The sequence below is a fragment of the Phytophthora infestans genome, genomic scaffold (genome assembly GCF_000142945.1).
Source record: "Phytophthora infestans T30-4 supercont1.20 genomic scaffold, whole genome shotgun sequence".
Taxonomy (NCBI): domain Eukaryota; phylum Oomycota; class Peronosporomycetes; order Peronosporales; family Peronosporaceae; genus Phytophthora; species Phytophthora infestans.
Genome location: NW_003303739.1, coordinates 793,665 through 819,325, shown reverse-complemented (window position 1 = coordinate 819,325; position 25,661 = coordinate 793,665). Strand labels below are relative to the sequence as shown.

Genomic DNA, 25,661 nt, shown 5'->3' with positions numbered 1-25,661 from the left:
CGACGGGACGCACGCCGATGAACCTGAGCTTGGTTGGCTTCACCTTTGACGGCGAGGGCTGAAGTGTGTCGGCAGTATGCGGCACGGGCGGCAACCCAAGCGCGGGACGAAGCACTGTTGGCGGATCACGGGAAGCAGGACGGGGTGGAGACGACGCTCCGCGAGATGGCGAAGACAGAGTGGTCGCGGTGGAGCCGACGGGAACTGGGGGCGGCGGCGGCCGAGACGGTGGTGGTCCCGGTCGTGCTCTACCAGTCGCTCCAGTGGCAGCGGCGCAGTCTCCCCGGGAGAGAGAGACTATCCGCCACGGCGGGTGAATGTGCGCGAGAAAGCGAAGGCCTTGTACCTCGCGAAGTTCAAAGGGCTGGATGAAACGATGCCAGCCACGATGTGGCTCAAGTCGGTGACGGTTGAAGTCCGTCGGCAGGCGGTGACGATGGGCGTGGAGTGGAGTGACGACCAGATCTACCACGAAAGTGCATCGCACTTGGACAGCGAAGCGAAGCGCTGGTTTGCGACGGGGACGGAATCAGTATCGCCCAAAGAAGAAAGCATCACCACGTTGGCCGAGATGCTGCACGCAAAGTACATGACGCAGCGCACGGACCCTAAGTTGGTTGACCGGCTTAACGCCAGAAGGCAATGAAGGGCGAGTGGCTTGTCGAGTACGCGCAGGCGCTGCGCGAAATCACATAAAAAGCGAATTGGGCGATGACTATCTTGTCAGTGCGCTCCTGGAGGGGATGAGCAGCTCGGAGGGGGCGACGCACGTGCGAGGGCACAGACCTCAGACACGGGACGAAGCAATGCGTCTAGCGATCCCACACGTGGACGACTACGGCGAAGGCTACAGTGTGGAGCTTGAGACGGTGATGGCGCGCTGAGACGAGCGTGAGGCGCCGCAAGGGCACGGGCCTTTGACAGTGGCGGCCGGGAGCGGCGAGCAGGAGCAGTTGGAACTTGACGGCGAATCGCGGAGTGTTGTGACCGGCTACGGATCAATGTGGGGTGCCCCACAGAAGCATCCCCGGTACGATAATGAGGGTAGGCAAGTATCGGCCGGTGGAGCCAGTGGTGGAAAGCGATTCCACCAGGGTTTCCACTGGTACCTACCGGTAAAGCAGGCGGTACGAGCGACGGTATGAAATTTCAAACAGTCATCGGTGATCAAAGTGGAACGCGTGGGCGGAAACCCGGCGGAGATTTACACTTCTGGCGTCCGGCGAAGACGTTGAAAGTAGAGGCCAAGTTTGGCGCTACGGGTACGGCTAATCCGGCGGATGCGACGAGAGAGGCTCGCTCCAAATTATGGAGCGGTACCAGGCGCGACAGACACCGGCGCAGCGTGCACCATGCGTGCTTCGCCCAGGGACGGAGTGCTTCTATTGCGGTCGTGAAGGACATTTTACGCGTGATTATCGGTTGAAGCAGGCAGATCTGGCGGCTGAAAAGCTCAGTGAAGAACAAGGTGAGAACGAAGAACCGAGAGCGGAAAACGCTCCGCGGGCGTAAGGAACCCGGTCTTACTGCTCACAAGGTCTGACCCGGGAATCTGACAGGAAGGTTCGAGGCGGCACGCATAGCTTTTGAGGAGACGAGAGTCGGCGAAGGGCACCCGCGTGCAGCGGCAGTGCGTGGTGGTGTGTGCAAGAGTCTAGGTCGTCAGTAGACATATTTTGATACGCCAATAGACATGTATCAGCCGTCAGTAGACACGAAATGACAACAGTGTGCACAAAGAAGCCAAAATGTCCATTAATATGCAGATTTCTGGCCCATGGAGGACACGCGTACAAGGAGTGGACTGCCGTGACGCCCATGCGTCACAGTCACGTGCAGCGTACCCCGCCACCCATTTCAGTTTAGCCACATCTCCAGACACTGAACCACCACATCGCAGATTCGATGCCCCCTTCGCAAGCGTGGTCAAGGGTAATACAATGCAGAACTGAGGCTGAATTTGTTAGTTACCGATGGCAAGTCTTCTGCTGCTCGGTAGTGCGCGGTGTGAGGCCACTTGTCTGCTCAATTTGTCCGGGTGATCATGAAATGATCGAGCGACACCTTCATTGCAAGAGTGTAACGTGTGAGAATAGCGTGTCATGTACAAAGTGCCCCGTTCGCTGGAAGGTCCGTCACTGCCCTACAGCATCTATTTGGGTCATTATTAGCAACGGAAAGCCTCACCTACGCGGCGACACTGAGTGTGCCGTGCCACCACGCCCTAAGGTTACACCCGAAATGAAAGCCTACATCCACCGAATGGACGAAAATGCAGTACCACCTCGGCTAATCTGGAGTAACCTCCTGCGAGCTCCTGACATCCCGAAACCAGCCCTGGGCTACCCATCGTACGCCCAGGTACAACGCAGCGTTAGGTACATACGCTGGCTTCAAGGAAGCAAAAATTCAATACAACGAGTGAAGGAGCTGGTGCATTCTAAGGCTTATGTGGCGGACATTGATCCTGAGACTGCTTTCGTATTTGGAAACGTTGAAGACGAAAACGGTTTCCCGTTTGTGGGAAATGGAGAGGACGAGCAACCGTTGATTTTGGGCATCACTACGATGAAATTGCTGCGAGGCATTCGTGCACTACAACGAGCGGAACCTTTCCTAATTTTTCATCTGGACGCGACTGTTAAACTCAGTGATCTTGGGTACCCTGTCATCACGTGTGCCTTCACTGATAAGCGCCGTGTGTACCACCTAGGTGCCTTATTTATTGTTAGCCAGCGCACGGAAAATGAGTACTTCAAGGCTATTGGAACATTTACGAGGCTTTTTCAGACACACACACAAACCCCACTCAGAATTGATGCTGTTATGGGTGATGCCGAAGCTGCCCAGCTAAACGCACTATCAAAGATTGCTGTATTTAATAGCTGCAAGTACTTGATGTGCTTTTTTCACGTGCTATATAACGTTCGAAAACGCATCCGGCACTTGCCCGATTCGACCCGGGCAGTTGTTTACCGTGGAATTCTAGATATGCACTATACACTTTGTGACGAAGATTTGATTTCTGTCTGGAACCAAGTGATGAGTGACTGGGAGCGTGATTTTCGTTTGCTGGACTTTGTTAACTATTTCTATAACCAATGGATAGCAAGTCGGTTCTGGCGTTGGCAAATCTACCACTCTCCTGGTGGGTTTGCAACGACAAACAACCCGTGTGAGGTCTTTAACGCCAGCATCAAACGCTACACGCAACGGAAAGCGGTGGATACTAGACGCTTAATGATAAAGCTGCTCACGATTGTAGAAGACTACTCCATTTGCGCACCTACGCCAGCAACGGGTTCGTTACCAGGTCCCCCTCAAGAAGCCAAACGGTTAGCCAAAGTACTTGTTTCAATTCGTCGAATTGCAGTGTTCCGAACCCGTGACGAATCAAAAGTTCGAATTCGATATGTTGGAGACACTGGACGTGATAACGAGGACATTGCAAACATTGCCGCAATTGGTGATTCGTGGGTTGTAGATATAGCGCCGGAAGTGGGTTTATTTAGCTCTGCGGAGTGCCTGACGGACGACGAGAAAAAGTCAGCATCAACGTTTTATCGCTCAGCGGTGAAATGGTCAGTCCGACGAGCGCACCATGTTGGTATGCCACCGCCAGGATGGTTAGTTAGCACTTCTGCATTTGAGTGCGGGTGTGCGTACTACAAAAAATTTCTATCTTGTGCGCATGTCATATGTGGACGCATGGCCATCGGGCTAGGTGTACCTGGCGTTGGAGGGTTTCATGTGAAACTCAAGGATCGCAGAATTCGCCGTGCCCGCGATGCTAAACGAAAACATGCAGCTCGCTCGTTACTGCAAAGCAGTGATCACGCTATGGAGACTGTGTTTAGCTGCCCCGTTTCGGATGTCAGCAGTGACTCCTCGCTGAGTTTCGATCTTCTGAGTGCATCGGTTCAGACGTTTTTACGTGAATTCACGGATGACGGCGTCAATTTGGACGGGCCAGTTGCTGCAAACACTTATGGGGGAGAAAATAATCGGATGGATGTACACACAGAGACTAGTGCTGCTGTTTTTGCGGATTCGGCAAGTGGATGGACGCAAACTCAAGTGGGTGACGAATTTCTTTCTGCAGACAGCATTCATGAGGCAACGAGTGGCAGCATTCAAGAATCTACTGCCTCATCCAATATTTCAAGGATCGACATATCGTCGCTACTGTCGCCGATACAGCCTCCAGATCAACAACAACACACTGTCTTCCCGGAAGAAGAAATATCTTTACGAAGACAGGTGGGGCGACCGCCGCTTGCATCTCCTGCTTGAGATATTCAATATTTGCTACGCTAAAGCGTTACATGAGCTTGTACCTTTCGTTTGATAACCTTTCTTTTAATGAGTAGCACACACAAGCGATTACAATAGCTTAGTACGGGCTTGTGGTATGGCAGAGCTATTAATTTTATTCTTTCATTAGTTTATCATTGGTATATCTAGCTTTCCAACACGCAGACCGCTGTATTAATGGCATCGTGATGACCGCGCTCAAATTTTCGCCAGAACCGCTCCAACATTGAACAAGAAACCTGAGCGAATCGCCAGCGCTTGCAGCGTCACGTACAGAAAGAGAAACGAGACGATAATGCGCGCGCAGACGATGCCCCTGAAGGCCAGCTTCGGGAAGTCTACGAACATCATCTGAAGCGCAGCTTCCCAGCGTAACATTCTCTCAACGTAGCGTCGATATCACAGCACCATCTGTGTGGCTCGAAAGGTTTCTAGCTTGCGGCGAGGCGTCGTCGATGCAAGTCGCTTCATGTTGCTGGTGCTTTAGCTCTTCTTCTTCTTCTTCGGTAATTGCATGGCTACGTCGTGGTGCTGGCCAGCACCTTGCTGACACCATAGTCTGAATCGAATTATCCATATTGCCAAAGTTTGTTCACTGCATTGGTCGAGCAATCTATACTAGTCAACGCTCGCCAAGGTTACGTGAGTAGATTCAGCAGGTTACGTACATGGCAATAAGAAGAAAGGCTTACCAGGAAGCACATACTTCCCTCAAGATTATCTAATAGCACCTGTTCATGGTCTTCTACGTTTCTGAGTTATTGAGAAACAGCGTTTTGATAGTTGTTATGATGTGGCTTAGGTGCAATAGTGTTCCGTGATGATCACGTATCTTGCTGATATCTACTACATCTGTGGTTATAAAATAGCATGCTACAATTGTCACCAAGTAAGAGCTAGTACTTACCATATTCAAGCTTAGTAAGATCAGGTAGGGTATGCCAAATTTCGCTTTACTTTCCTTTGCTACTGGTCTCACTTTAGCTCGTGTTCTCAGACTCACCTTAGCCCGTGGTCTCAATTTAGCTCGTGTTCTCATTTTAGCTCGTGGTCTCAGAATCACGTTAGGTTGTTGCCTCAGAATTATTCTGATAAATCTGACACTCATTGTGACTGGTTGGGAGATAGCCCCATTTTAGATTTAACGCAAGGGATTTTAAGCATGGGGAAACGGGTGAATGTGCAGAGGACGGAAAAGGAGCGAATCGCGCTCCTGAAGCAGTGGAAGGAACGTTCTGAGTGGAGCCTCGAAGAAGCTGCGCGGCAGCTACGAGTTTCGCCCCAGACGCTGCGTGACTGGAAGAAGCGATACTGGTAAAATTTGGATTCTATTACAGGCTCAGATCGCACCCGACGTAAGGGGGCTGGGCCGTCAAGGAAAATGAGACCGTACGAAGGTATAGTACTGAGGTACTTTCACGTTTGCCTTCGAGAAAAAGGTGTTTGCAGATTCTCAGAGTTGTTGGTCTATTGCCGGCAGTTGGAAGAATTCCAGCAAGATATTCCCAACCGTCATTCCCAAGAAACGTGGGTGGAAAGGTTCATCAAGTACTATTCTATCCGTGTCCATGGTAGCGGTGATAGCGCAGAGATTCAAGGTGAAGACGGCAATTGTTTGGCTGCCGATACTGATGTCTTGGGTGGGGGGGTACATGTTCAAGTGGAGAAGGTACAAGCTCAGGTGGCAGCGACTTCATTTCGGGTGGTGATGGGAATATTGGCGGAAACAATATTGCGGCTGATGATCTAGTTATTGGCGAGGACAATATTATGGGTGATGGTGTAATTATTGGCGAGGATAGTAATTCGTGTGGTGGTGTAAATTGTGGCGGGGGTAATATTTCGGGTAGTGATGTCGCAATAACCGGTGATATTGCAACTCCTGATGGGAGTACAAACTCCACTGCTAGTGGTACACTATCCAATGTTGGAGGTGCAAGTTGGATTGCTGGTGGTACATATCATGATGCAGCATCCGATGGAGGTGGAGTTAGCCCCAGAATTAGCGATGCATGCGTCGGTGAACATTGTGTGAACGGCGCTGCTTATAGAAATATTTCGGGTGGGGACGGGAATAATTTCGGAGGCAAAACAATTCCTGACTCTGGATGTGACGTTTTAGGTAGTAGTGGTGCTATAGCCAGTGACGATGACAGCATTTTCAGCAGCCCTGATGGAAATTCAGTATCTAGTAGTGATACTGATGACTCAGAAGAAAGCTTATTTAAGGCTGATTTACCCATCACAAAGACAGATAAAAATGTCCACCAGACCGCGGGACAACGCTTTTTTCGAAAGCGATACTCGAAGACTGCAACAGTGCTTGAATGGAGAAACGATCAAACGTATATTTGTATTTTTTCTGACGACCTCAAAAGTATTTTGCCTGGTCGATGGCTAACCGAGACTGCGGTTGACTACTACATTCATCGCTACATCAACTCTGAACCTGGTTCTGTATTTGTTTGTGGAACTTCAACGTACAAGACAATTGACCTTGCCCGAACATCGACAGTTGCAGTCAAAAGAGCTGCTCGCATGGAACAACTGACCGGTCTGGTAGAATGGGCTAATTACCCATTTGTACTAGTTCCTATTACCGGAAATGACCACTGGAGTTTTGTCGTTGTGGCTAATGCATTGCAAAATGGCACGGCAGGTTTGTATCATGTCAATTCTATGAAAGATTACCACGACACGGCCTACGCATTTGAAGCCGTGAAATTGGTAATAGCCAAAGAGCGCTTTAAACGGGATGACTACCTCCGAAGATGCGACTGGAGCCACGGTGTTTTTAACACAAAGCCCCAGCAGAGGAATACGGTTGACTGTAGAATCTTCATGCTTTATTACATGGAGGAAGTTGCAAAATGCATAGTGAAGGAGAAAGACATGTTTTCGTCGAAACCCATCTTAATTAAGTCGAAGTTAAAGGCGTGGACAACAAACGGCTTCAATGCAAAAGAGGCGAGAAAATTCCGACAAGAGTACTATCGCAGAATTGAAGAAGCATCTGAAGAATCCTACAAACGCTACAAGTCGTCGTAATACAGCAGTGTTGGTATTATCATGCTTGTCAATAAAGCTTTAGTCTTTTTAATGATACTTCTTATTCTACTTCGAAGTATTAGATTGCATTGAGCTTAATGCACTTACAATGATGGCTGAACACATTTTCGGAGCGTTTAACCCGCCCTTTCGGGTTTAAAAACATCAATTATCACGTCCTGGAGCTTCATTAAACACGTGGGCAGTGTGAACATCAGTCTTGTGTAGTCTGCCGGTCTGGCTGCTGCAACTCGCCCCGCACTCTTCTTAAGCAGCCTGCAGTGCTCACACAGCCGCTTGGAACGCTCCTGCAGAACGAAAAGATGCTGTGTTTGTGTGTGTGGTCCACACATAACCGGTTGAGTGGGCCATGGCCATCGTGTGTTGCCGGCAGCTCCGACACGTCGCAAGTGACGTTCGCCTGCAGCGCTCCCGCAGCAGGTTTCGCCACAACAGAGAAAGAGGGTGTGTGGTCCACACACAAGACGATAAAGCGGGACACACTGTATGTGGATGTTACACATGTCATGTGCACAGACTATGTATGTACACTGGCGCCCAGTACCTGTGTCTACTGATGGTTACATCGGTGTCTATTGGCGTCCTTTACTCTGTGTGCAACTGGGGATGGCGCAGTAGCCTCGGTCGAGAAGGGTGTGCTGTGTGTGACTGGGGATGGCGCTGGGGAGCTTCCGCAACGCGTGAAGACTGGGAACAAGGAGGAGGAGTGTTCAAGTAAACACAACGCAATGCTGAGGAGGTGTCCTTCCGCAGTGACAGTACGGTGGATGCGGGCGGCTGCACCAGCGTGCTGAGCAAGGATGAAGTGGTGGCGGTCGTCAAGCGGCAACTTGAAGAATGGCAGGAGACGCACAACTAAAGCAAAAGTGGTGGCTCTGTGCCGCGAGCAAGAAGACGAGGCGGCGACGGTGGCGCTCCGAGGTGCCTGGAAGAGGCCATGTCGGTCGAATTGGGCAAGGTCGACAGAAAACGGGCCCGAGTGCTGTTCGTGAGGATGAAGGACGAGGATAGAGCGCGTGCAAGGGCTGATGAGGCCGCGCACTGGAAACGGAAGCGACGGAAACGCGGCAAGCACATGCTCCGTCCGTCTGTCAATAAGTCCGTCCGGTTCCTTTCTTGCTGCTTTTTCCTGCCTTTTCGCATGGCTACAGTCGGCCTGTCTAAAACAGTTTCCTCCCATCTTACCGACCGCGCCTATCTCCTTGACTCGACCTAACTATTCTAAAATTACAAATATATCCAAAAGCGTCACACAATTAACTCGCGCCCTGATTGGGCAATACCTGCCCACCTGCGACACTGACTGGATCTGTCGCACGATCAGACCTTCTTTCTCCCTCGCGATTGGACGTAAGGTAAACATTTCTGCCGAGCACGAAACGCATCGATTGGTTGCAAACAGCCAGGCCAGCTGCGTAGATGATTGATTATTGACATTTAGCTCGCAAAACCTGTCGTATGTACTGCAAATCCGGCACAGTAACCACCTTTTTTTTCTAAGAGCTCTGCAAATAAAGATTAATGTAGACTTCACAGACCAGTATTTTGTAAGAGCTCGGCGATGCTATTTTCCACACACTTTCTAAAGTAGAGACGATAGTATTTTTTAATATTAAAGTAGGCTTCACGACCAGCGCTTTTTGTAGAGACTTTGCGAATATATATTTTTTTTACTTCGCCTGGCACTCACCACGAGGCGAGCCGAGCGTGAAAGGCTTGCGGCGGAGATGGCCGAGACGATATTGCGGAGGTGGTGGCGTCGGCGCGTGTACCCAAGCGCGAGACAAACCACGGCTATGTGGCTGAGTGCGAGGTGGCGATGCCTGAACCAAAGGGCGAGTTCCGACGAACTCTGCGATGGAGCGCGGTGGCAGCACGGGCGTTGAACGAGCTGAGGGTCGGTGAGAAGGCGTTGAGGAACGTTCATGCGGTCCTTGTAGTTTCTGAAGCTCGACGACAAGAGGAAATGGCCGCGGGTGGCATATTCGGAGATAACGAAGCTCGAAGGGGGGGGGGGTAGCTCGGCAGCTGGTGCTGGCCGCTGCTGAGCTTGACGCCATTGGAGAAAAGGAGTGGATGGTGGAACAAGGAGCGCCGCTGCAACGTTCCAGGACGCGACGAAAGTACGAAAGAAGAGTACGAAAGGCGCTTGCGAAAGAGAAGCGTGAGCTGCGGGCCGTGCTGGCGAAGAAAACGTACCCTGAGCAGGCGTACTTTGCGCTCGTTGAGTGGTACAAGAGCGAGGCAGGCACAAGGCGGCTCCTGAGCAGAGGTCGCAAATGGTTAGCCGTACCTGTTCAAGTAATGTCTAACCGTAACCACGGACGGGTATGGTTAGCCGAAAGTTTGCCTCTCTGAAAAACGGATGGGTACGGGTAACCGACTTCCAGGTTCGGTTGGTTATGGTAGGCCGAGCATATCCAGAGGATGATAATTCGAAGTGTTTTGTTGCATGCTTTACTTTATTAAGAATTTTGGCGACAGCTCGCGCCTTTAACCGAGAGAAGGTAGCTTATTTTCAGCAGATATATTAAATAGGACAATGGTATATCACTTTTTTTCATTTTTTTTACATAAATTACAAGTAATTTTCGGTTAGCCGATCGCTAATTTCGGCCTGCCACGGATGTCCGAACGGTCCATACGGTTGGCCATGCTCATCCGAAACTCGATGACCGGGGCTTTCGGACGGGTATGGTTAGCCGGAAATTTACGTATGCGACCTCTGCTCCTGAGCCATGAAGAAGCGGACGCGATTGGGTACGCGCTTCCGCGCGCGACCGAGGAGCTGTTGAATCGGAAGAGAGCGGACAAACGAGCGTCGAAGACATGCGAGTACCGCAGTGGTAGTGTCTACGCGTACACGAGTGTGAGGATACTGGACGATGGACAGCGAGATATGAGAGTCGGGCAGCTCAGGGCCGTACAGGCCCTGACAGCTGACTCACTGCCCACGGCGCGAGTTGAAGTGCGAGGAGAGCGACGTCACGTTAAACCGGATACGGGCGCCCAGTACAGTGTTGCCGGGGAAGCGTGGATAACGTTGGGCGTGCGACTGAATTTGCTGCCACCGGTGGATTATGTAGAGGGCTTCACCGGTGTAGTGACGAAGGTACTTGGGGTGTGGCGTTTTCGACTTCGTACACAATACGAGTAGCTTAATGAAGTTGACGCACTGATTGTGGAAGGCGTCACCGCCGAGTTTCTACTGGGGGATGATTGGATGTTGCGAAACGGGGTCAAGATCGACTTCACAGCGAGTGAGATGAAGTGGCCCTGCAACGATGAGAAGCGGATCATGCCGCTTAGCTGCAGTCATGACGGTCAAAAAGACGGGGACGCAGCGAGAGTTAGAATCGTGAAAGCTGCGAAGGTCACGACGAACACATGCTGACGAGTGGAGCTGGCAGTGGCAGCGACAGAATGCACGGTGGGCTTCTTTGTGCCTGTCCGACGCGTAGAGCCACACCTGTTGCTAGCTCATACTCTGACTACGTTTCGGAGCGGCTGAGTAGCAGTCTCGGTGGTGAATCTGGTAGACAGCAGAGTAAGGTTGATGGCATGAGAGCTGTTAGGAGCGTGGGCATCAACCACAGACGACATGTAGGTACTCGAGATGACAGGATCCTTGACCCGTGATCTTGTGAAGCTATGGTTGCGATACCTTGGCGTGAACAAGGGGCCGCTGAATAACGAAGACGAGTTGAACATAGGTAACATGTGGGATATGGACAAGGAGTTGTTATTGACGCTGTTACGACTGTACCCGACACTACTAGAGCCACGAGAAGGTTGCCCGCCGATTACGACGCAGGCAGTGCAGCACGAGATCCACACAGGGAACGAGGCGCCGGTCAAAGTGCGACCTCGGCGGCACGCTCACGAGGAGCATCCGGTCATCGACGACAATGTTAACTCGATGCTGAGGGATGGGGTGGTCACGGGAAGGTCAGGGTTCCCCGTCGTGCTCGCGAAAAAGAAAGACGGTTATGTATCGACTACAGACTACTGAGCGCTATAACGAAGAAGGACGTGTACCCTCTTCCGAGTATTGACGACACACTCGACAACTTACACAGTGCTAGGTGGTACACCAACTCGGACCTACGCTATGGGTACTGGCAAGTGCCCGTAGCAGAGCAGGACCGAGACAAGACAGGCTTCGTCTCTAGAAAAAGACTCTTCCGCTTTGTGCGCGTGCCGTTTGGTTTGGCCAATGCGTTAGGTACTTTTCAACGGATGATGGGCGCGGGCTCACGTGGCAGTCGTGTCTAGTCTATCTAGACGATATGATTGTGTTTACCAAGGGCGGTGGCGCAAGACACGTCGTGGAGCTAGCCACGGTCCTCGAGAGTGTCACAAGAAGGGCTCTCGCTGAAGGCGACGAAGCGCACGTTCGCAGCTGAGAGGATGGAGTGCCTGGGTCACGAGCTAGACGCTGACGGGGTGAGGCCGATGGAGAGCCTCGTAGACAGCGTGAAGGACTTTTCGGTCCCGAATGACACGACGGAAGTGAAGCGGATGTCCATATGGCGGGCTACTACAGGAGCTTTGTACCAGAATTCGCGTGCCGGCAGTGCCGCACCATACGGCCAAGTTTAGCATGGAAGAGTTAGTGTTCGTGCACGGGCCCATGCGGGAAATTGCAATGGACGGAGCACTCGAGCTGAACGACCTGGTGAAGACGCTGCAGGCGCGGCAGCTGACACCTGTACCGTACCGACCGGTCTTACTTGGACTGGTCGAGCGTTTCCACAGAGCCTGGAAGAATATGATTGCGATCGACGTAGCGGAGACGCAAGACGACTGGGATCGGTGGTTTCCTTGTGCAGCGCATGCATACAATGGGGCATGGTACTCAGGTGCGTGGATCAGCCCTACTGAGCTGATGATGGGGCGTCACCTGAGAACGCCGAATGAGCTGTTAAGGACCAGTGGGGTCACGCAGACGGGGCTCTTCGCGAGGTACCACCGACAACTGATAAGCAACATGGAGAAGGCGACGAAAGCGGCTCGTGATTCGATATCAAAGGATCAACTATGGCGTGAGCGATACTACAACAAACGCAGTCGGTAGGTCACTGTGATAGAGGTAGGCGATTTAGTGTGGGTACTGAAGCCACAGCGGGGTTAAGGTATCACGAAGCTGCCACATCGGTGGGTCGGACCAGATAAGATCGCGCAGAGCGCATGATTCGACAATTGGAAGCTTGTCCGCGAGGACAACGGCGAACAGATGATTGTGCATTGCAGCCTTTTAGTGTCGAGCTGATGGCCGAGCGACTCGCTAGGGCGGTAGCGGACCGTATTGTGGCCGAGCGCGCTGGGGGGGGGTTGGCGAGACGGACGATCAGAACAGCGATACGGCAGCTTCACGGGGACTGGGCCAGTAGCAGACGCAGTCGACGGAGAAGGAGAAACGGGACCAAGCCGAGCAGGAATAGCAGCGCCAGATGAGCACGCCGAGGAGGCGCCCAGGGCAATTGAAGCCGTGGTGCCGCAACAATCAGCTCGCAAAGAGAAACGCGGGCGACAACTGCAACAGGGCGTGTGCATCGGCACTGGCAACGGGCAACCACAGCAACAGGGATGTGGCGTAGTGAGATCAGCAAGATCTGCGAGATTGCTGGTGTCGGCTTACCAACCGCGCCCAGACACCGACTAGCGGAGGGGGTTCCCCGATGATCCGTGCTCTGCTGAACTTTCCTCACCTTGTGTACCCGTCGGTGGGGCGGGATTTTGCTCTCTCCGTAACTTCCGAATAGTTCAAGTGGTGAAGCTTGAGTGTCTTGGCGAGACGTGGGGATGGGGTGGAGCAGCAGTGGTAAAATCTTTACTCTGCGTCCGTGGTTGGTTCTGGATCCTAAGCGAATATTCGAGCTTAAGTGGATCCAGGGCCTATATCGTGGATCTGGCCGAAGGGTTGCCTTGCGGGTGTGCTCCCTTACCTTTGCGTTTCCTTTGCGTCGTACTTGCCGCCTCCTGTGACGCGATCTTGAGAGTTGAGATCTTCTTAGGTATATCCGGCCAAGTAGTATATCCGGTTAGCCCTGTAGATCTGCACGTGTAAAGGAAAGCTCACTAGGTTGTAGGATCTGGCCAATGTATTATCCAGTTATCGCTACCAGCACTAAATTCGCAATTTCCAAGCTTCTCTGAGCTCATACAGCCAATGTAGTTCCGTTTCTTGAGGGAAGGAGGGCACTTGCGTGTTACTGTGCAAATTGAAGTCTGTATTGATACTTAAGCCTATACCTGTCTGGATTTTTACCTTCTATGTTTTTACCTGTTAAATCCCTTACCAGGCTCGGCTGCATGTCCTTTCTTTCCTTAACCCATCATCCCAGCTGTATTACCATCAGATCCACCGGATCCATGGCGTAATTATTATGGTCGCCATATTATGGGTACATTCAATCCGGATCCAGGTCGCTTTGACCCACCTCACCGCAAGTGTACACTCATCATTGATCTGAGCTCTTCAATCCTCCAACATCGTCTTGCGACCGTCTGTGAACTCCATCGTCCCACGAAAGCTCGAGATCCACTGGATCCACGGTCCCTATATCCTGGATCCAGGCCACTCTGTGCGGGATCCTCACCTCCTTGGATCCGAACTCGGAAGTATGGGATCTGGGGCATATCGCGGTGGATCTTGCCTTCTCGTTAGTCGTTGATACTAGATCCACCTTCAGATGACACCTACCATCGTTCCGTCATAGGATCCACACTCGATCCACCCGTACATAGTATATCCCATATCCCCCCAAGTGAACTCCGGTGAGGGTGGATCCGAGTCTTTCCTTGGTTGATCCTGCCTTCCCATACGTCACCCATACCAGATCCATCGTCGGCTCATACGGGATGCCGCTCATCATGACCAATCCACACCAGGCAACGTGAATCCCTGCCTGGCGATCCAAATCCTCTCTAATCACTTGAAACTGTCACTGATTCGGGATAGTGACCTCTTGCTAGGTCCATATTCTTATTTTTGAGATAGCACTTCACCACAGGGACATAGTGGCGATGACGATCAAGGAGGACGAGCAGCGAAGCAGCAGGCTCTGCGTGACAAGCCGACGCCCGCAGCCCGAGATGCACTGGATACAGACGCAGCTGGTGGGTTACGCGGGGGTAGCGAAGCCGCCGTATGCGAAAGGAGCCCTGGTGGAGAAGAGCAGCAGCGACGACGGCGCGTCGACGACGAGTGCCAAGGCACAGAAGGAGGAGAGCGACAAAGAAGCGGCACGAGTGACAACGACGAGGTCTGGGCCACGATGGGTGCCGGCGCGAGTGAAGCAGCCGCGGAGGTCGGGATGCTACAAGGCAGGGGGCGGCCGAGGCGGCTCCTGCAAGTGGCGACGGCTGGCTACGCTGTTGAGCGAGCAAGACGAAGAATACTGAATCGGGCGGGGAGCTACACGCTCGAGCATCAGGTTGAGCGTGGCACGCAACCGGGACGCCCCCGTGGACAGAAATAACTGTCGAAGGAAAGTGTTCGAGGAGCCGGACGACGCCGGCAAGGTCGAGGACGATCTTAAAGCCGGGGATGGGGTGGCCTACGACAGGGACTTGACGAACTCGAGCGGGCGGTCGGTCGAGGTGATCGACCTGATGGCCGAGGATGGCGTGGACGACCCGGCGAGCTCGGTGACGTGTAAGTGTTGTAGATGCAGTGCGGTGGCGGGAGCGAGCCAGAAGGCTGGCTCCACCGAGGACGGGAGGTAGCAGCTGAGGTTGAGTGACGTTCAAAGATTGCAAGGGAGGCGGACGTGCGCGACAAGCGAGCGAGGAGAGAAGACAAACAGGCGAGGCGACATCAGTAAGGTAGAAAAAGGCGCTTTCAGTAGAAGTAGGTAGGCAACGGTGGGCTTCGTAGGGAGGACACGGATCGTGCGGCTGGTCGCTCGACCCTTAGTTGAGGTTGTTCCCGATTGGTGAGAAAGTAAGCCTAATAAAGGAGAGTGGCGCCAAAGCACGGGTTTCTAAGGGCATAAGAAGGTGAGGCAGGGTAGTGCAATAAAGTCGAGGGCGGAAGAGCCAGTAGGGTGGCGAGGACCATGGAGATAGACCATGGGCGTCGTAGCTGTCGACCGAGGAAGCGAGCTCGAATACGGATGGTAGCTGTCTGGAAGACTCTCCGTACTGCCTCCAATTACTATCTGGGGGCTTCACGCCACCTAGGTGTTGACGCTGCCAAAATCCTGTCTAAGGGTGCCAGCTGCCCTGGACGAGAAAGAAGATTAGTCCTCACGTGGGACATAACTACACCATTACAAAAAAAGATGAGCTGCTCGTCTTTTTTGTGAATTTACCATTAATTCACACTTTGAGTCGGGCGAGTTACAGTCCTAATGCATTAAGTCGCGCGAGTTTTAGTGAATCAGATCCCTATATACTTTTAATCGCGCGAGTTATGGTGAATTGGCTCTTAATGCACTATAAGTCGCGTGAGTTATAGTGAATCGGCTAAGGGAGAAGAGGCAAAAATAATGTATGGCAATTACTTTTATTAGTAGTGAATGTGAGCGTAGGATTCGTATCTCCGTAGTAAATTTTAAAAGGATTCTAGCCAAATTTCACAAGCATAATTACCACACAGTACGTTCAGCTCGTGCAATGCAGAGGTATCGTTCACTTACATGAGAGTTCTTGTTGCTCGATCATTCTCGTGCGAGCTGTTCAGCAAACTCACTAATGCATGTACCGTACGGATATGACTTATTTCTTGCACACACGAACTGTACATTTTGAGTTTGTTTGCCGCACGGGCGCTCCGCAACGGGCGCTCCTTTTTATATCGGAAATGCTACAGTCCATGCGTCAAATCCGCTTATTTTCCATGTAATACTCCATGTAATGTCCATGATGTAAAATATTTTCATTCGGTAATTTATAAAAACAACCCAGTCGTTGAGTGCAATTATTGTCCAACTCTCATCCGTGTATTGTCCACGATGTGATCTATGTAGTTAATACCGGTACAATACTGTATACCGGTAGTTGTACCAATCACACCAGCCTTTCATTTGCTTTTCAACCCCAAACTCGCCCCCCTTCGAGCATTGCCGCCGCCGCCGCTCCGTTACCTGCACGCCGCAGCCTACGTCACGAGATCAACCGTTGCTGCAATCGCCGGCCATGTCGCTCAGTCTACCCGCTTCCGCGACGTCTGAGGTGCGTTATCTTGCTGTTTGTGGTCTCTGTGAACGTGTTTCTAACCGTGCGTTATCTATTTGTAAATACAGGGTGGATCGTCCGACTCCTCTTCAGATATCGACACCACGGCTTCCGCAGCCTCCGGCGCGGCTGCAAACTCGGACGACGCCTCGCCCGACACGGACGAATTCAAGCGTCCATGTATTGTCCAGGTCGTAGACTCTTTCTCCTTTGTGGAGGGCCCCGCAGACGTGACGTATCCGAGCTGGTCGGCGTGGAATGAGTATTGGAAGGCTTACTCGGTAAAGTCCCGCCAGGTCATCCGCATCCAGTCAACGCTTAGTTGCGTATTGAGAAACAAGCGGCTGGGTCAAACAGCGGCAGCAAAGCAGGGAATGGATGTTCCGTACGTACCAGAGACGTGGGGTGCTTACCAACGCACATACATCTGCACACATGGCTGGCCAGCAAAAGACAGGAGCAGCGGATTGCGAACCAAGCACTTCGTCCGAGGATGCGGTTGTCCATTTCGATTTGTGGTGCAGCTCGTGCAAGTTGACGGCTTATGCTGCCTTCGCGTGAAGAACGGTGTGTACCAGCACAACCATGCGGTGGGGACAGCGCAGTTCAAGACGTACGCGGAGAACCGTAGGTTGGACGACACGGACACGAAGGATGCTGTGGACAGCATGGTGATGTACGGTAGAAAGCGCGCACTCATCTATGAGTATCTTCTGGGGAGAGGCGAGAACCTCGTCAAGAAGGATGTGGACAACATTGTGCAACGTGTTAAAGCAGAGATAAGAGGAGGGTTGAATGACGACGACGCTTGCGCCGCAACTCTCGCGGAATTCGCAGCTATTGACGGTAACGTAGTCACGGTGGACGAAACTGATGCGGGACACTCTGGTGTGATCAGTATGACTTCCAGACATATGCGCGACATGGTTACTAGGTTTCCAGAGCGTTTGCTTGTGGGCTGTACTTACAAAACGAATCGGTAAGTCTTCCCATGTATTGTGCAATTATTTGTCCATGTACTGTCCATGCTTATTTTAATGTCATGCCCATGTATTGTGCGATTCTTGTCCATGTAATGTGCATTAGATACAACTACCAGCTTTGTACCTTCATGATGATAGACGACAATGGGCGTGGGCAGCCTGTACAACAGTCTTTGCTCGAACGAAACGCCGATTGGCAGATGTCCCGAGCGCTGGATCATCTATTTCGGATTGACGATAAGATTGGCGACAAGGTTCAAGTTATAATGGTCGACAAAGATCTGAATGAGATCCGCGTGTTGCGTCGGTACTTCCCTAAGTCGCGCGTGTTGATTTGCGTCTTTCACGTCATCAAATATCTCCGCACAGCGTCCAGGAAGTCAGAATATGGTAAACTTTCGTCGGACGATCACGACGCCATCGACGCATTAGTCCACAACATGGTATATGCCTTAAGTTCAGAGATCTACGAGACCAATTGGACCTCCATGAAGGCACTTTGCACTAGGACTGGATATATGGCATTTTACAACTACATGGATGAAAACTGGAACACTTGTACGGAGATGTGGGTCATGTACCAACGCTCACGGTTGGCACATTTGCGCGTCCACACGAACAACCATTTAGAGAATTGGTTTGGGCATTTTAAGGACGGGGTAAACTCCAACATGACCATGACGGACACCGCGAAGGCCCTTGTGGGTGCTGATGCCAGGACTTCCAGTGAATACGTGTTCGACAAGACTAGGATCGGGTTACGTGTCAACCGCAACTACGACGAGGAGATGTGCCAAGTTTTGCGCTTTACGACGCATTTCGTAGCAACACACGTGGAGAAGGAGTACGTAATGGCATGTTCGAAGGTCGACAAGTTCAATTTCGACTTAAAGTCAAACACAGGCTTCGTGGAGGTGACGGGTAAACACAAGACGCATGCTGTGGATTTGAAAACGTGGAGCTGCACTTGCTCGTTTGCTTCTGCAATTCGTCTGCCTTGTCAACACGCGATCGCGTTTCGGAAGTGGAGTAACGCCCCAGGAAGCGTAATACCGCTGAGTTGCATCGATGAAAGGTGGGTTAACTCACAATTTATCCACGTATAAGCCGTGAGTTGTCCATGTAATATCCAGTATTGATGTTGTACTGAGGGTCTGACATGTCATTCATTTAGATGGTTACATCCTGCTGAACAACCGATGACTCCGCGGCCTTTTGTGCTTAATGAGTTTAAACCAGGGGAGGCGAAACACAAGGTGCTTGACGCTAATGTTAAGTACAAGGAGGCAGTCAGCGCGTTCCAGGCTATATGCAGTGAGCTAGCCGATATCTCTGATGACGACGAGTACCGTGAGCATTTAGACTTCGTCGTGCAACAATGGAGGAACATTAGGCAGCGCAAACGTGTAAAGGTTGAAAAAACGAAGGTTCCAGTCACGAGAGAAGAAACAGAAACAGATGAAGTGACCTCTCCAGTGACAACCAGCCGAAATCGAACCGGAACCAAGCCCGAAATGGAGCGGCTTGCGCTTGAGACCACTCCTGATGACAACGAAGAGAAAAATACTGATAGTGGATTGCGCATCCGTCTGAACCCCAAAGCTGCGAAGTCTGGTAGGCCCCGGTTGAACAGAAAGGAGAGAGAAGCAGACGACAAGAAGAAACGAGCGTTGTTTAACGAGTCAGAAGCCCATAGAAGATGTCTTGGAGAGGTGACATTAATACAACTTGCGCGCAGTCTTCAACTTGAGAAGCCTCCACTTCAAGACACTCTACGTCGTGTTCTGCCACTCCAAACCAAGTACAACAACGCGGGTAGCAAGAAACCCAAGTACACTAGAGAGAGTGCGCCTGTGCTGAATGAAAACGCGTTCTACCTACTTCCACCCAAACTGTTGGACAAGTGCGTTGCGGTGCTGCCTGTGAGCAACACCAATGAAACAGCTATCGATGTACTCACCCAGAGTCAAACTACACAAAAAGACGAAGAAACATCTACAATACCTGGACAAATCATGGACAGCAACGGACAAAACCCGGAGATCGAGTGTGTCTACATCGCGGGTATCGGAACATTTTCACGCGAACAGATTGAGGCCATGGTATACTTAGCAAACGTGAAGCGTTCGTGTGATGATGGAATGGCGTTTACCAAATGGTTAACACAGGATGCAGCCAGCGCCATACCAGCAGCACAACAATCGACACTTCAGAGCATGGCAGAGGCCATTGCTCGCGCCTATCCCCAAGATACCATCCCAATTGACGGCAACGATTACCACTACGCGATGCTGTACCGTCTCAAGCCGCCCCAATGGGCTAATGATGCGCTGATTTTGGCTTTTTGCGCGAGATTGTACAGGACGGGCACCGGCGTTCGCATCGTCGGTGTCGAGGCAGCCTCGGCGTCAAAGAAGAAGAAATCTATGAGTGAAAAAATGAAGACAAAGGTTCAGGAACTACTCACTGAAGCGGATGTACTGCTCATTCCTGTAAATTTTGGGAACATGCATTGGTGTGCAATGATCGTGGATGGCAAGCAGAACAATGTCCTGTACTACGACTCAATGAACCTGAAGACGTACAAGGACGTACTGGACCGCATGTCGTGGGATCTGGCTACTACGCTCAGCGACGACTTCAAAGTTGTGTCCGTCAATGGACCGATCCAGACAGACGGATACAACTGCGGATTCTACGTAATGTTGAGGTTTTGGCGCTATGTAGACAAGAGTGTGTCGCTGGACGTAACTCCGATTGGTCTAACGCTGTTACGCTTCCGCATCCTTCACTTCGTGCTTCACGGTAGCAAGCCATAATGCAACTAATACAATCTCATTTCTATTGAAACTGGAATCGACCCGCCTAATGTTCATGCGTATGGTTGACCTCCTGACTTCTGTATACCGGTATGTACGAGAGATGTCAGAGGACTTTCGTTTGCGAAGGTCTAACAACTTCCATTCACTATGGATTTTAAAAACAGTGGTAAGTAATTTATTTCGACACATGGACATTACATGGAGTACTACATGGAAAATAAACTGAGTCGACGCATGGACTGTAGCATCGGCCTTTTTATATAATCTCCTGTTTGGACCTCCAAATTGGAGGTTATGCGTAAGTTTAGAAATCACAGATCGCCTTTATTGGACTCGGTTTTGTGCAATGGGACAGTACAGATCATCCTTCCAAATGATCCCTCTCATCGCTGATATCCTTCTATTTATGATGCGGACCGGGTCCATCGACTCGGTTACCACGGACGGTCTTATTGGTACTGTCGTGGATGTTACTAGTGTTGTCAAATAAGATTAAATCTGTACTATTCTTGTCAAATTCCCCTAATTAAACAGTTTGGGAAAAACGTCGAAAATGTTATCTCTAGCTCTGAAAATCCATTTTGTTTTCCTCAAAAGACAAAATTGGTTTTGTTTGGTTACGATTACTGTCTGTTTTCTGTTTCATAGGTAGCTTGCACTATGATGCTCTTGGAATGTGCTACCTTGTTGTCACGATTGAATCCGGATTTAGTTTAAAACTTATAAAAGTAATACTACATGTAGTAGTATCAGAGCAAAAACCCGAAAACCTTTTATTGGCAGCTTAGAGATTTTGATCTAGAAGTTTGAATGAATTCAGTTGGCTGTATCGAAATGTAGGGCTTAGAGAAGGAGAATTTGTTGGAGAGGTGCTTTTATTTTGGCGTGTACGGTACTAGGATAGATTCTAGTACGTCGATCCGAAATCACCCGAACGGATGTTCATGAATTTGACCGACTCTCAGCGAACACACTCTACGGGTCACCACCAGGGTTCGGACAATCGCCACGCAATGCACCAGGATCTTTCGGGTCCTCACCGGTTTTGAAGCTGTCCAACCACGTCATGTTGGAGCCGTAGTCTACCCAGATGCTCATGACCAGCGTCATACCACCAACAATTTGCTTGCTGAGCTGTGCAAGGCCTCCCATTACGTACGGGTGGTCATTGAAAAGCGCCTTCGAGGAGTTACACATCGCATCCGTGATTGAGTCGGTGCCGTTGAGTGTGGCCCACGTACTTGCCGGATTAACCACCACGCGGTCGTCTTATTTATACAGTCGGCGAATCTCAACAAGCTCACCAGTCTCGGTGTCGTCGTCCGTAATGAACTGCGTAATGACTGAGAACGGACGAGTCGTGTCGATGTCGTAGCTTTTGCCACGGCCGTAGAACTTCTTAAGGCCCATCCGGTATGGATTAAAGCTGCAACCAGGTTTATCACACCAACCAGAGTAGCGAGTCTCTTTCGTAGCCCCACAGTCTTCGTCAGCGATGCATCTCTCTTGGCCGTCAGTTGAGCATGGGTGTGTCGTATAAGCTGTCGCCATGCTATTAGCCTCCCAGATGTCCATTTCCGTACAACAAGCGCCGTACTTGTGCTCCAAGTTAGCTTCACCATTGATAAACTTGACTTCTTTCGTGCACTGGGCATCACAGTATCCGGTGCCGTATTCAGCTCCTGCATTGTTGGTCAGGAAACGTGCAATGCCACCGTCGGCATCCATCTTCGAGAAGTAAAGCGCACCGTTAGAACCGCAGGGCAGCGTAGACATATCCACGTCGAACGTGAGCTCTTGGTTGAGTAGATCGAACTGTTTGTACCTCTTTCCCGACGCATCCAGCATGTACACACGGGTACCGACACCACCAGGAGTTTCGAGCTTCAACTCCAAAGCGCTGTCAAAAGTCGTGATTGCGTGCAAACCCTCGTAGTCGGCACCTTCAAGACTGCAGATTTCGCCGCATTTTTTTCGGAGTCGAGCACGTCGTGCTGTTCCACTTGCCATCAGCGTAGCAGGTGTTGTTCGTTCCAACAGCGTTCATCCGCCTTCAATTGGCATCGATCACTACCGATGATTGCTCAGTCTTGCACTCGGTGAGCTTGGCCTCCGCTTTGCCAGCGTTAGGCAAAACTTGATCAACTGGAACTTGGGCCGATGTGTCGGTAACTTTCGTGCAAGTTTGAGATGGCAGTGAAGGGTGTACTTCGGGGATTTTTCTTGCCAGGCTGCTGAGCCAGCGCAGTCGCAGCTAGCAGGACAATCGCTAGCTTGATGGGGGTCATGGAAATGTGAGGACTGTAGCGAAGAACCGAGCAAGAAGGTACCGGTTTTTTGGAAAGTTGGAAAGTGAGAGGATGTTTGAGTTTGTCGGGTGCTCTTGCGGTCGCTCAAAACGTGTAGGTGGGCCCCTACCTACACGTTTTTAACCGACTGCAGGAAGACCATCCTCTAATCACGAGGAATTAGTCATCTCGTCCGGTTGTCAACTTGCAAAACTACCATTTATATCCATCCTCCCATATCATAACGACTCCGACCAGCCGAGCACCTGACTCCGATCCGACGTATCGCAAAACTTTATATATCGTACTTAATACCTAAATTTGGAGGTTTCGTAAAAGCGCGCTAATTGGTTCATTGAGCGTAATTACTCCTCGTAAGCGAGTGGCGCCAATGCAATATTGACTGCGCCATTTTGCCCAGCAAGCTCAGTGCTCGATTGACCACCTGGAACGGTGAATTGAGGGGGGCGTACCGCGCATCGGTACACCTAAGAGGGTATGTCGCGGCCACAAAGAACAGTGGATCACCGTTAATTCCCCGTCGAGCACCCAGATGAGTATCCCTGTGCTGTTGTTGTCTAACCCCCACCGATGTAGCTCAATGGTAGAGCTCCCGAAAGGGAAGGAGGTGGTACAAATCCACCCATTGGTAAAAAAATTATGCCCGAATGCCTTGCAAGTCTCTACATGATTGACATGATATAAGAACCAGCTACAAGGACACAGAGAGATTGGATTGTGTTACGGGAGCAGCTTGAGCATGCTTTGGTGCTGTGTTGGTGTAGGGTCTACAACTCTGCCGATGGTAAAACGCTGATGGTAGGCACTGATGAGCCTATTCAGCTTGCTTTCGCGGTGAATCTGCCGAAGAACCTTAAGCACAGCGTTGGATCCCTTTGACGGTACGCCCTGCTCGCCTAGGAACACTGTGACTTTGTTTGACGCTAACTCTCCGAGCTGACGTACTGTATCTTTGTAGCTGGATGATAACTCGTCGAGCGCGTACCCGTCTTCGATGAAGAGCCTCATGAAGGCCACGAGCTGCTTGGAATCCGATTTCTTGTGCTTATTAGCACTCTGCCATCCACGCGGAACAGCCGTGTATCACGCAAACCACGTGTCAACAAGCGGTATTGTCTTGGATCGACGGCGACGCATTACTGGTACGATTTTATCTTCCTCTCTTACTCGCTTGGCTTGATTATCTCGTGCTAAAGTTTCCCCTTCGGTGTTCTTCATTGCAGCTTCTAGCGAGTTAACTCGAGCTTCAAGGCTACGGTTGACCTCAATTAACCTTTCAATCAAGGCAGTTTGATAATTCAACGCAGCGTTGGCCTTTACATTTTCTTCAGTCATGGCTTCGGCGGTGGTGTTGGCGTGTTCATTTGACGCTGTGAGCCGTTGTGACCATGCAAGCAGGTTGGTCGTCGTCACTCCAGAGGCTTCCGCACATAGGTGAGTTGTCTTCATTGCAGGTGTCTTCGCGTTGATCTTCACTAACGACGGGTAGTGGAGGAGGAGGGTTGCTGTTAGCACATCTCTCACAACAGCGCAGACGTTAAAGGCCTTGTTACCCAGATCATGACTCGAGTTGAAAAGCTTCCGGCTAGCCTCTCTAACCTTTTCTAGTGTTGCAGCGTCGAAGGATTCCAGGGACGGGAGAGAAGAGGCTTGCTTTGGCGTCATCCCACTCAGCACCTTAGCAACTTGATGATCTTCTTTAGGGGTGTTCGCAAAGGCTTTGTTAGTCGTAGTCAAGTTCCAAGCTCCGCGATCAAAGATCCATTGAGCTGCCAGCTCTGAGTTTGCGTTCGCGTGTTGCGCGCCGCCACGGCGAAACGAATGTGACGTCAGCGACACTTCGACTCCAGCAGGACCTGCAACGCGATGGAGCACGCGGTTGACAAGAGCGTGGATTCCAACTGTTGGTGTCGCGTGAACAGTGGTGCTACCTGGCGACGTCTGAGAATAATTCAGGGCACTATTGTCGTCAAGAAGTTCCAGTAATGGTATCGAGGCAGCTAGGTCAACAGGAACGTCCTTCGACTTCACCGGCAAATGGTTTAGCAACGCTGCACACGGAGACTCCTGCGTAATCAAGGCCAGCGCGAGCGCTAGCAGCGGACAAGTCATGAAGTCAGCGTCAGGAAAAAGTGACAGTGACTGCTCATCGGACGTCTTCACGCGGATAAATCGGATAAAGAAAACCCCTCCAGCTCCGACGGAGAGCTGCTGCTTCCGGACGAACGTAATGTCGGATGCACGGCCGAAGAGGTACCACAGGAGGCACAACAACGCAGCATCTTGGTAGTCCGACGCACAGCGAGCCGTTGAATATAAGTAGCGTATCATCTTCTTGAGATCCTCTTTTGTGCACGCAATAGCCTTCTTGACGAACCCACCACTTTCACGCTTGATGCAGTGCTGTTCAAGGGTACGCCCCATGCTGTGCAGCTATCGTGCTACAGCGCCACCTTGAACAGGATACTCATCCAAAAGCCAGCATTTCACCTGGCGGAAGTATTGAGCGACGGAGTGGCGCGACAGAGGCTGCCCCTTTGCTCCTGCGTGGAATGCCAGGTACACACCAAACTTGTCCATTAGAGTCACTAGTATACTACTCGCGCGACTAGAGTCTGCGACGATCAAAGCCACGACGTGCTCCATGGTAGTATTCTTTAAAGACAGGATGCGCTCAAACGCTTTTAAAGCCGTCGCACGCGCGCGCTTTGTGTTGGCGGGCTTCAAGTCGTTCAGGCTCATTGTTCTTGGTCGGAGAGGTAGAAATATGCAGGTGATACGTGGCAAACCTTTAGCAAGTATTACTATACACATATCTCCGACTAGATACGTCGGAATCGCTCAGCTTCCGACTGCACCCTAAACTATAGTTTTAATTGGATATAATTGTATTCTTGAAGCAATTTGATTCGCCCAATGCAACGGAGATCGCTTTAATTGGCTATAAAGAATAAGAAACGATTATCATTGGCTAGTGCGCA

General features: G+C 51.0%; 3 protein-coding genes across 3 annotated transcripts; 2 read left to right on the top strand and 1 right to left on the bottom strand.

The window, feature by feature from the left end:
- Positions 1 to 376: 376 nt before the first annotated feature.
- PITG_10717 (uncharacterized protein) lies at positions 377 to 1,119 on the top strand (the record flags this gene model as incomplete). Its single annotated transcript, XM_002901509.1, has 4 exons — positions 377 to 612; positions 701 to 854; positions 897 to 1,030; positions 1,083 to 1,119. 4 exons carry the CDS (start codon positions 377 to 379, stop codon positions 1,117 to 1,119), a joined length of 561 nt encoding a protein of 186 aa, XP_002901555.1.
- Positions 1,120 to 14,412: 13,293 nt separating this feature from the next.
- PITG_10715 (uncharacterized protein) lies at positions 14,413 to 15,633 on the top strand (the record flags this gene model as incomplete). The annotated part of the gene is made up of 3 exons (XM_002901508.1): positions 14,413 to 14,696; positions 14,823 to 15,043; positions 15,608 to 15,633. 3 exons carry the CDS (start codon positions 14,413 to 14,415, stop codon positions 15,631 to 15,633), a joined length of 531 nt encoding a protein of 176 aa, XP_002901554.1.
- Positions 15,634 to 21,346: 5,713 nt separating this feature from the next.
- On the bottom strand, positions 21,347 to 23,139 carry PITG_10714 (exoglucanase, putative; the record flags this gene model as incomplete). Its single annotated transcript, XM_002901507.1, has 5 exons — positions 21,347 to 21,639; positions 21,676 to 21,797; positions 21,969 to 22,365; positions 22,805 to 22,825; positions 23,133 to 23,139. 5 exons carry the CDS (start codon positions 23,137 to 23,139, stop codon positions 21,347 to 21,349), a joined length of 840 nt encoding a protein of 279 aa, XP_002901553.1.
- Positions 23,140 to 25,661: the final 2,522 nt, after the last annotated feature.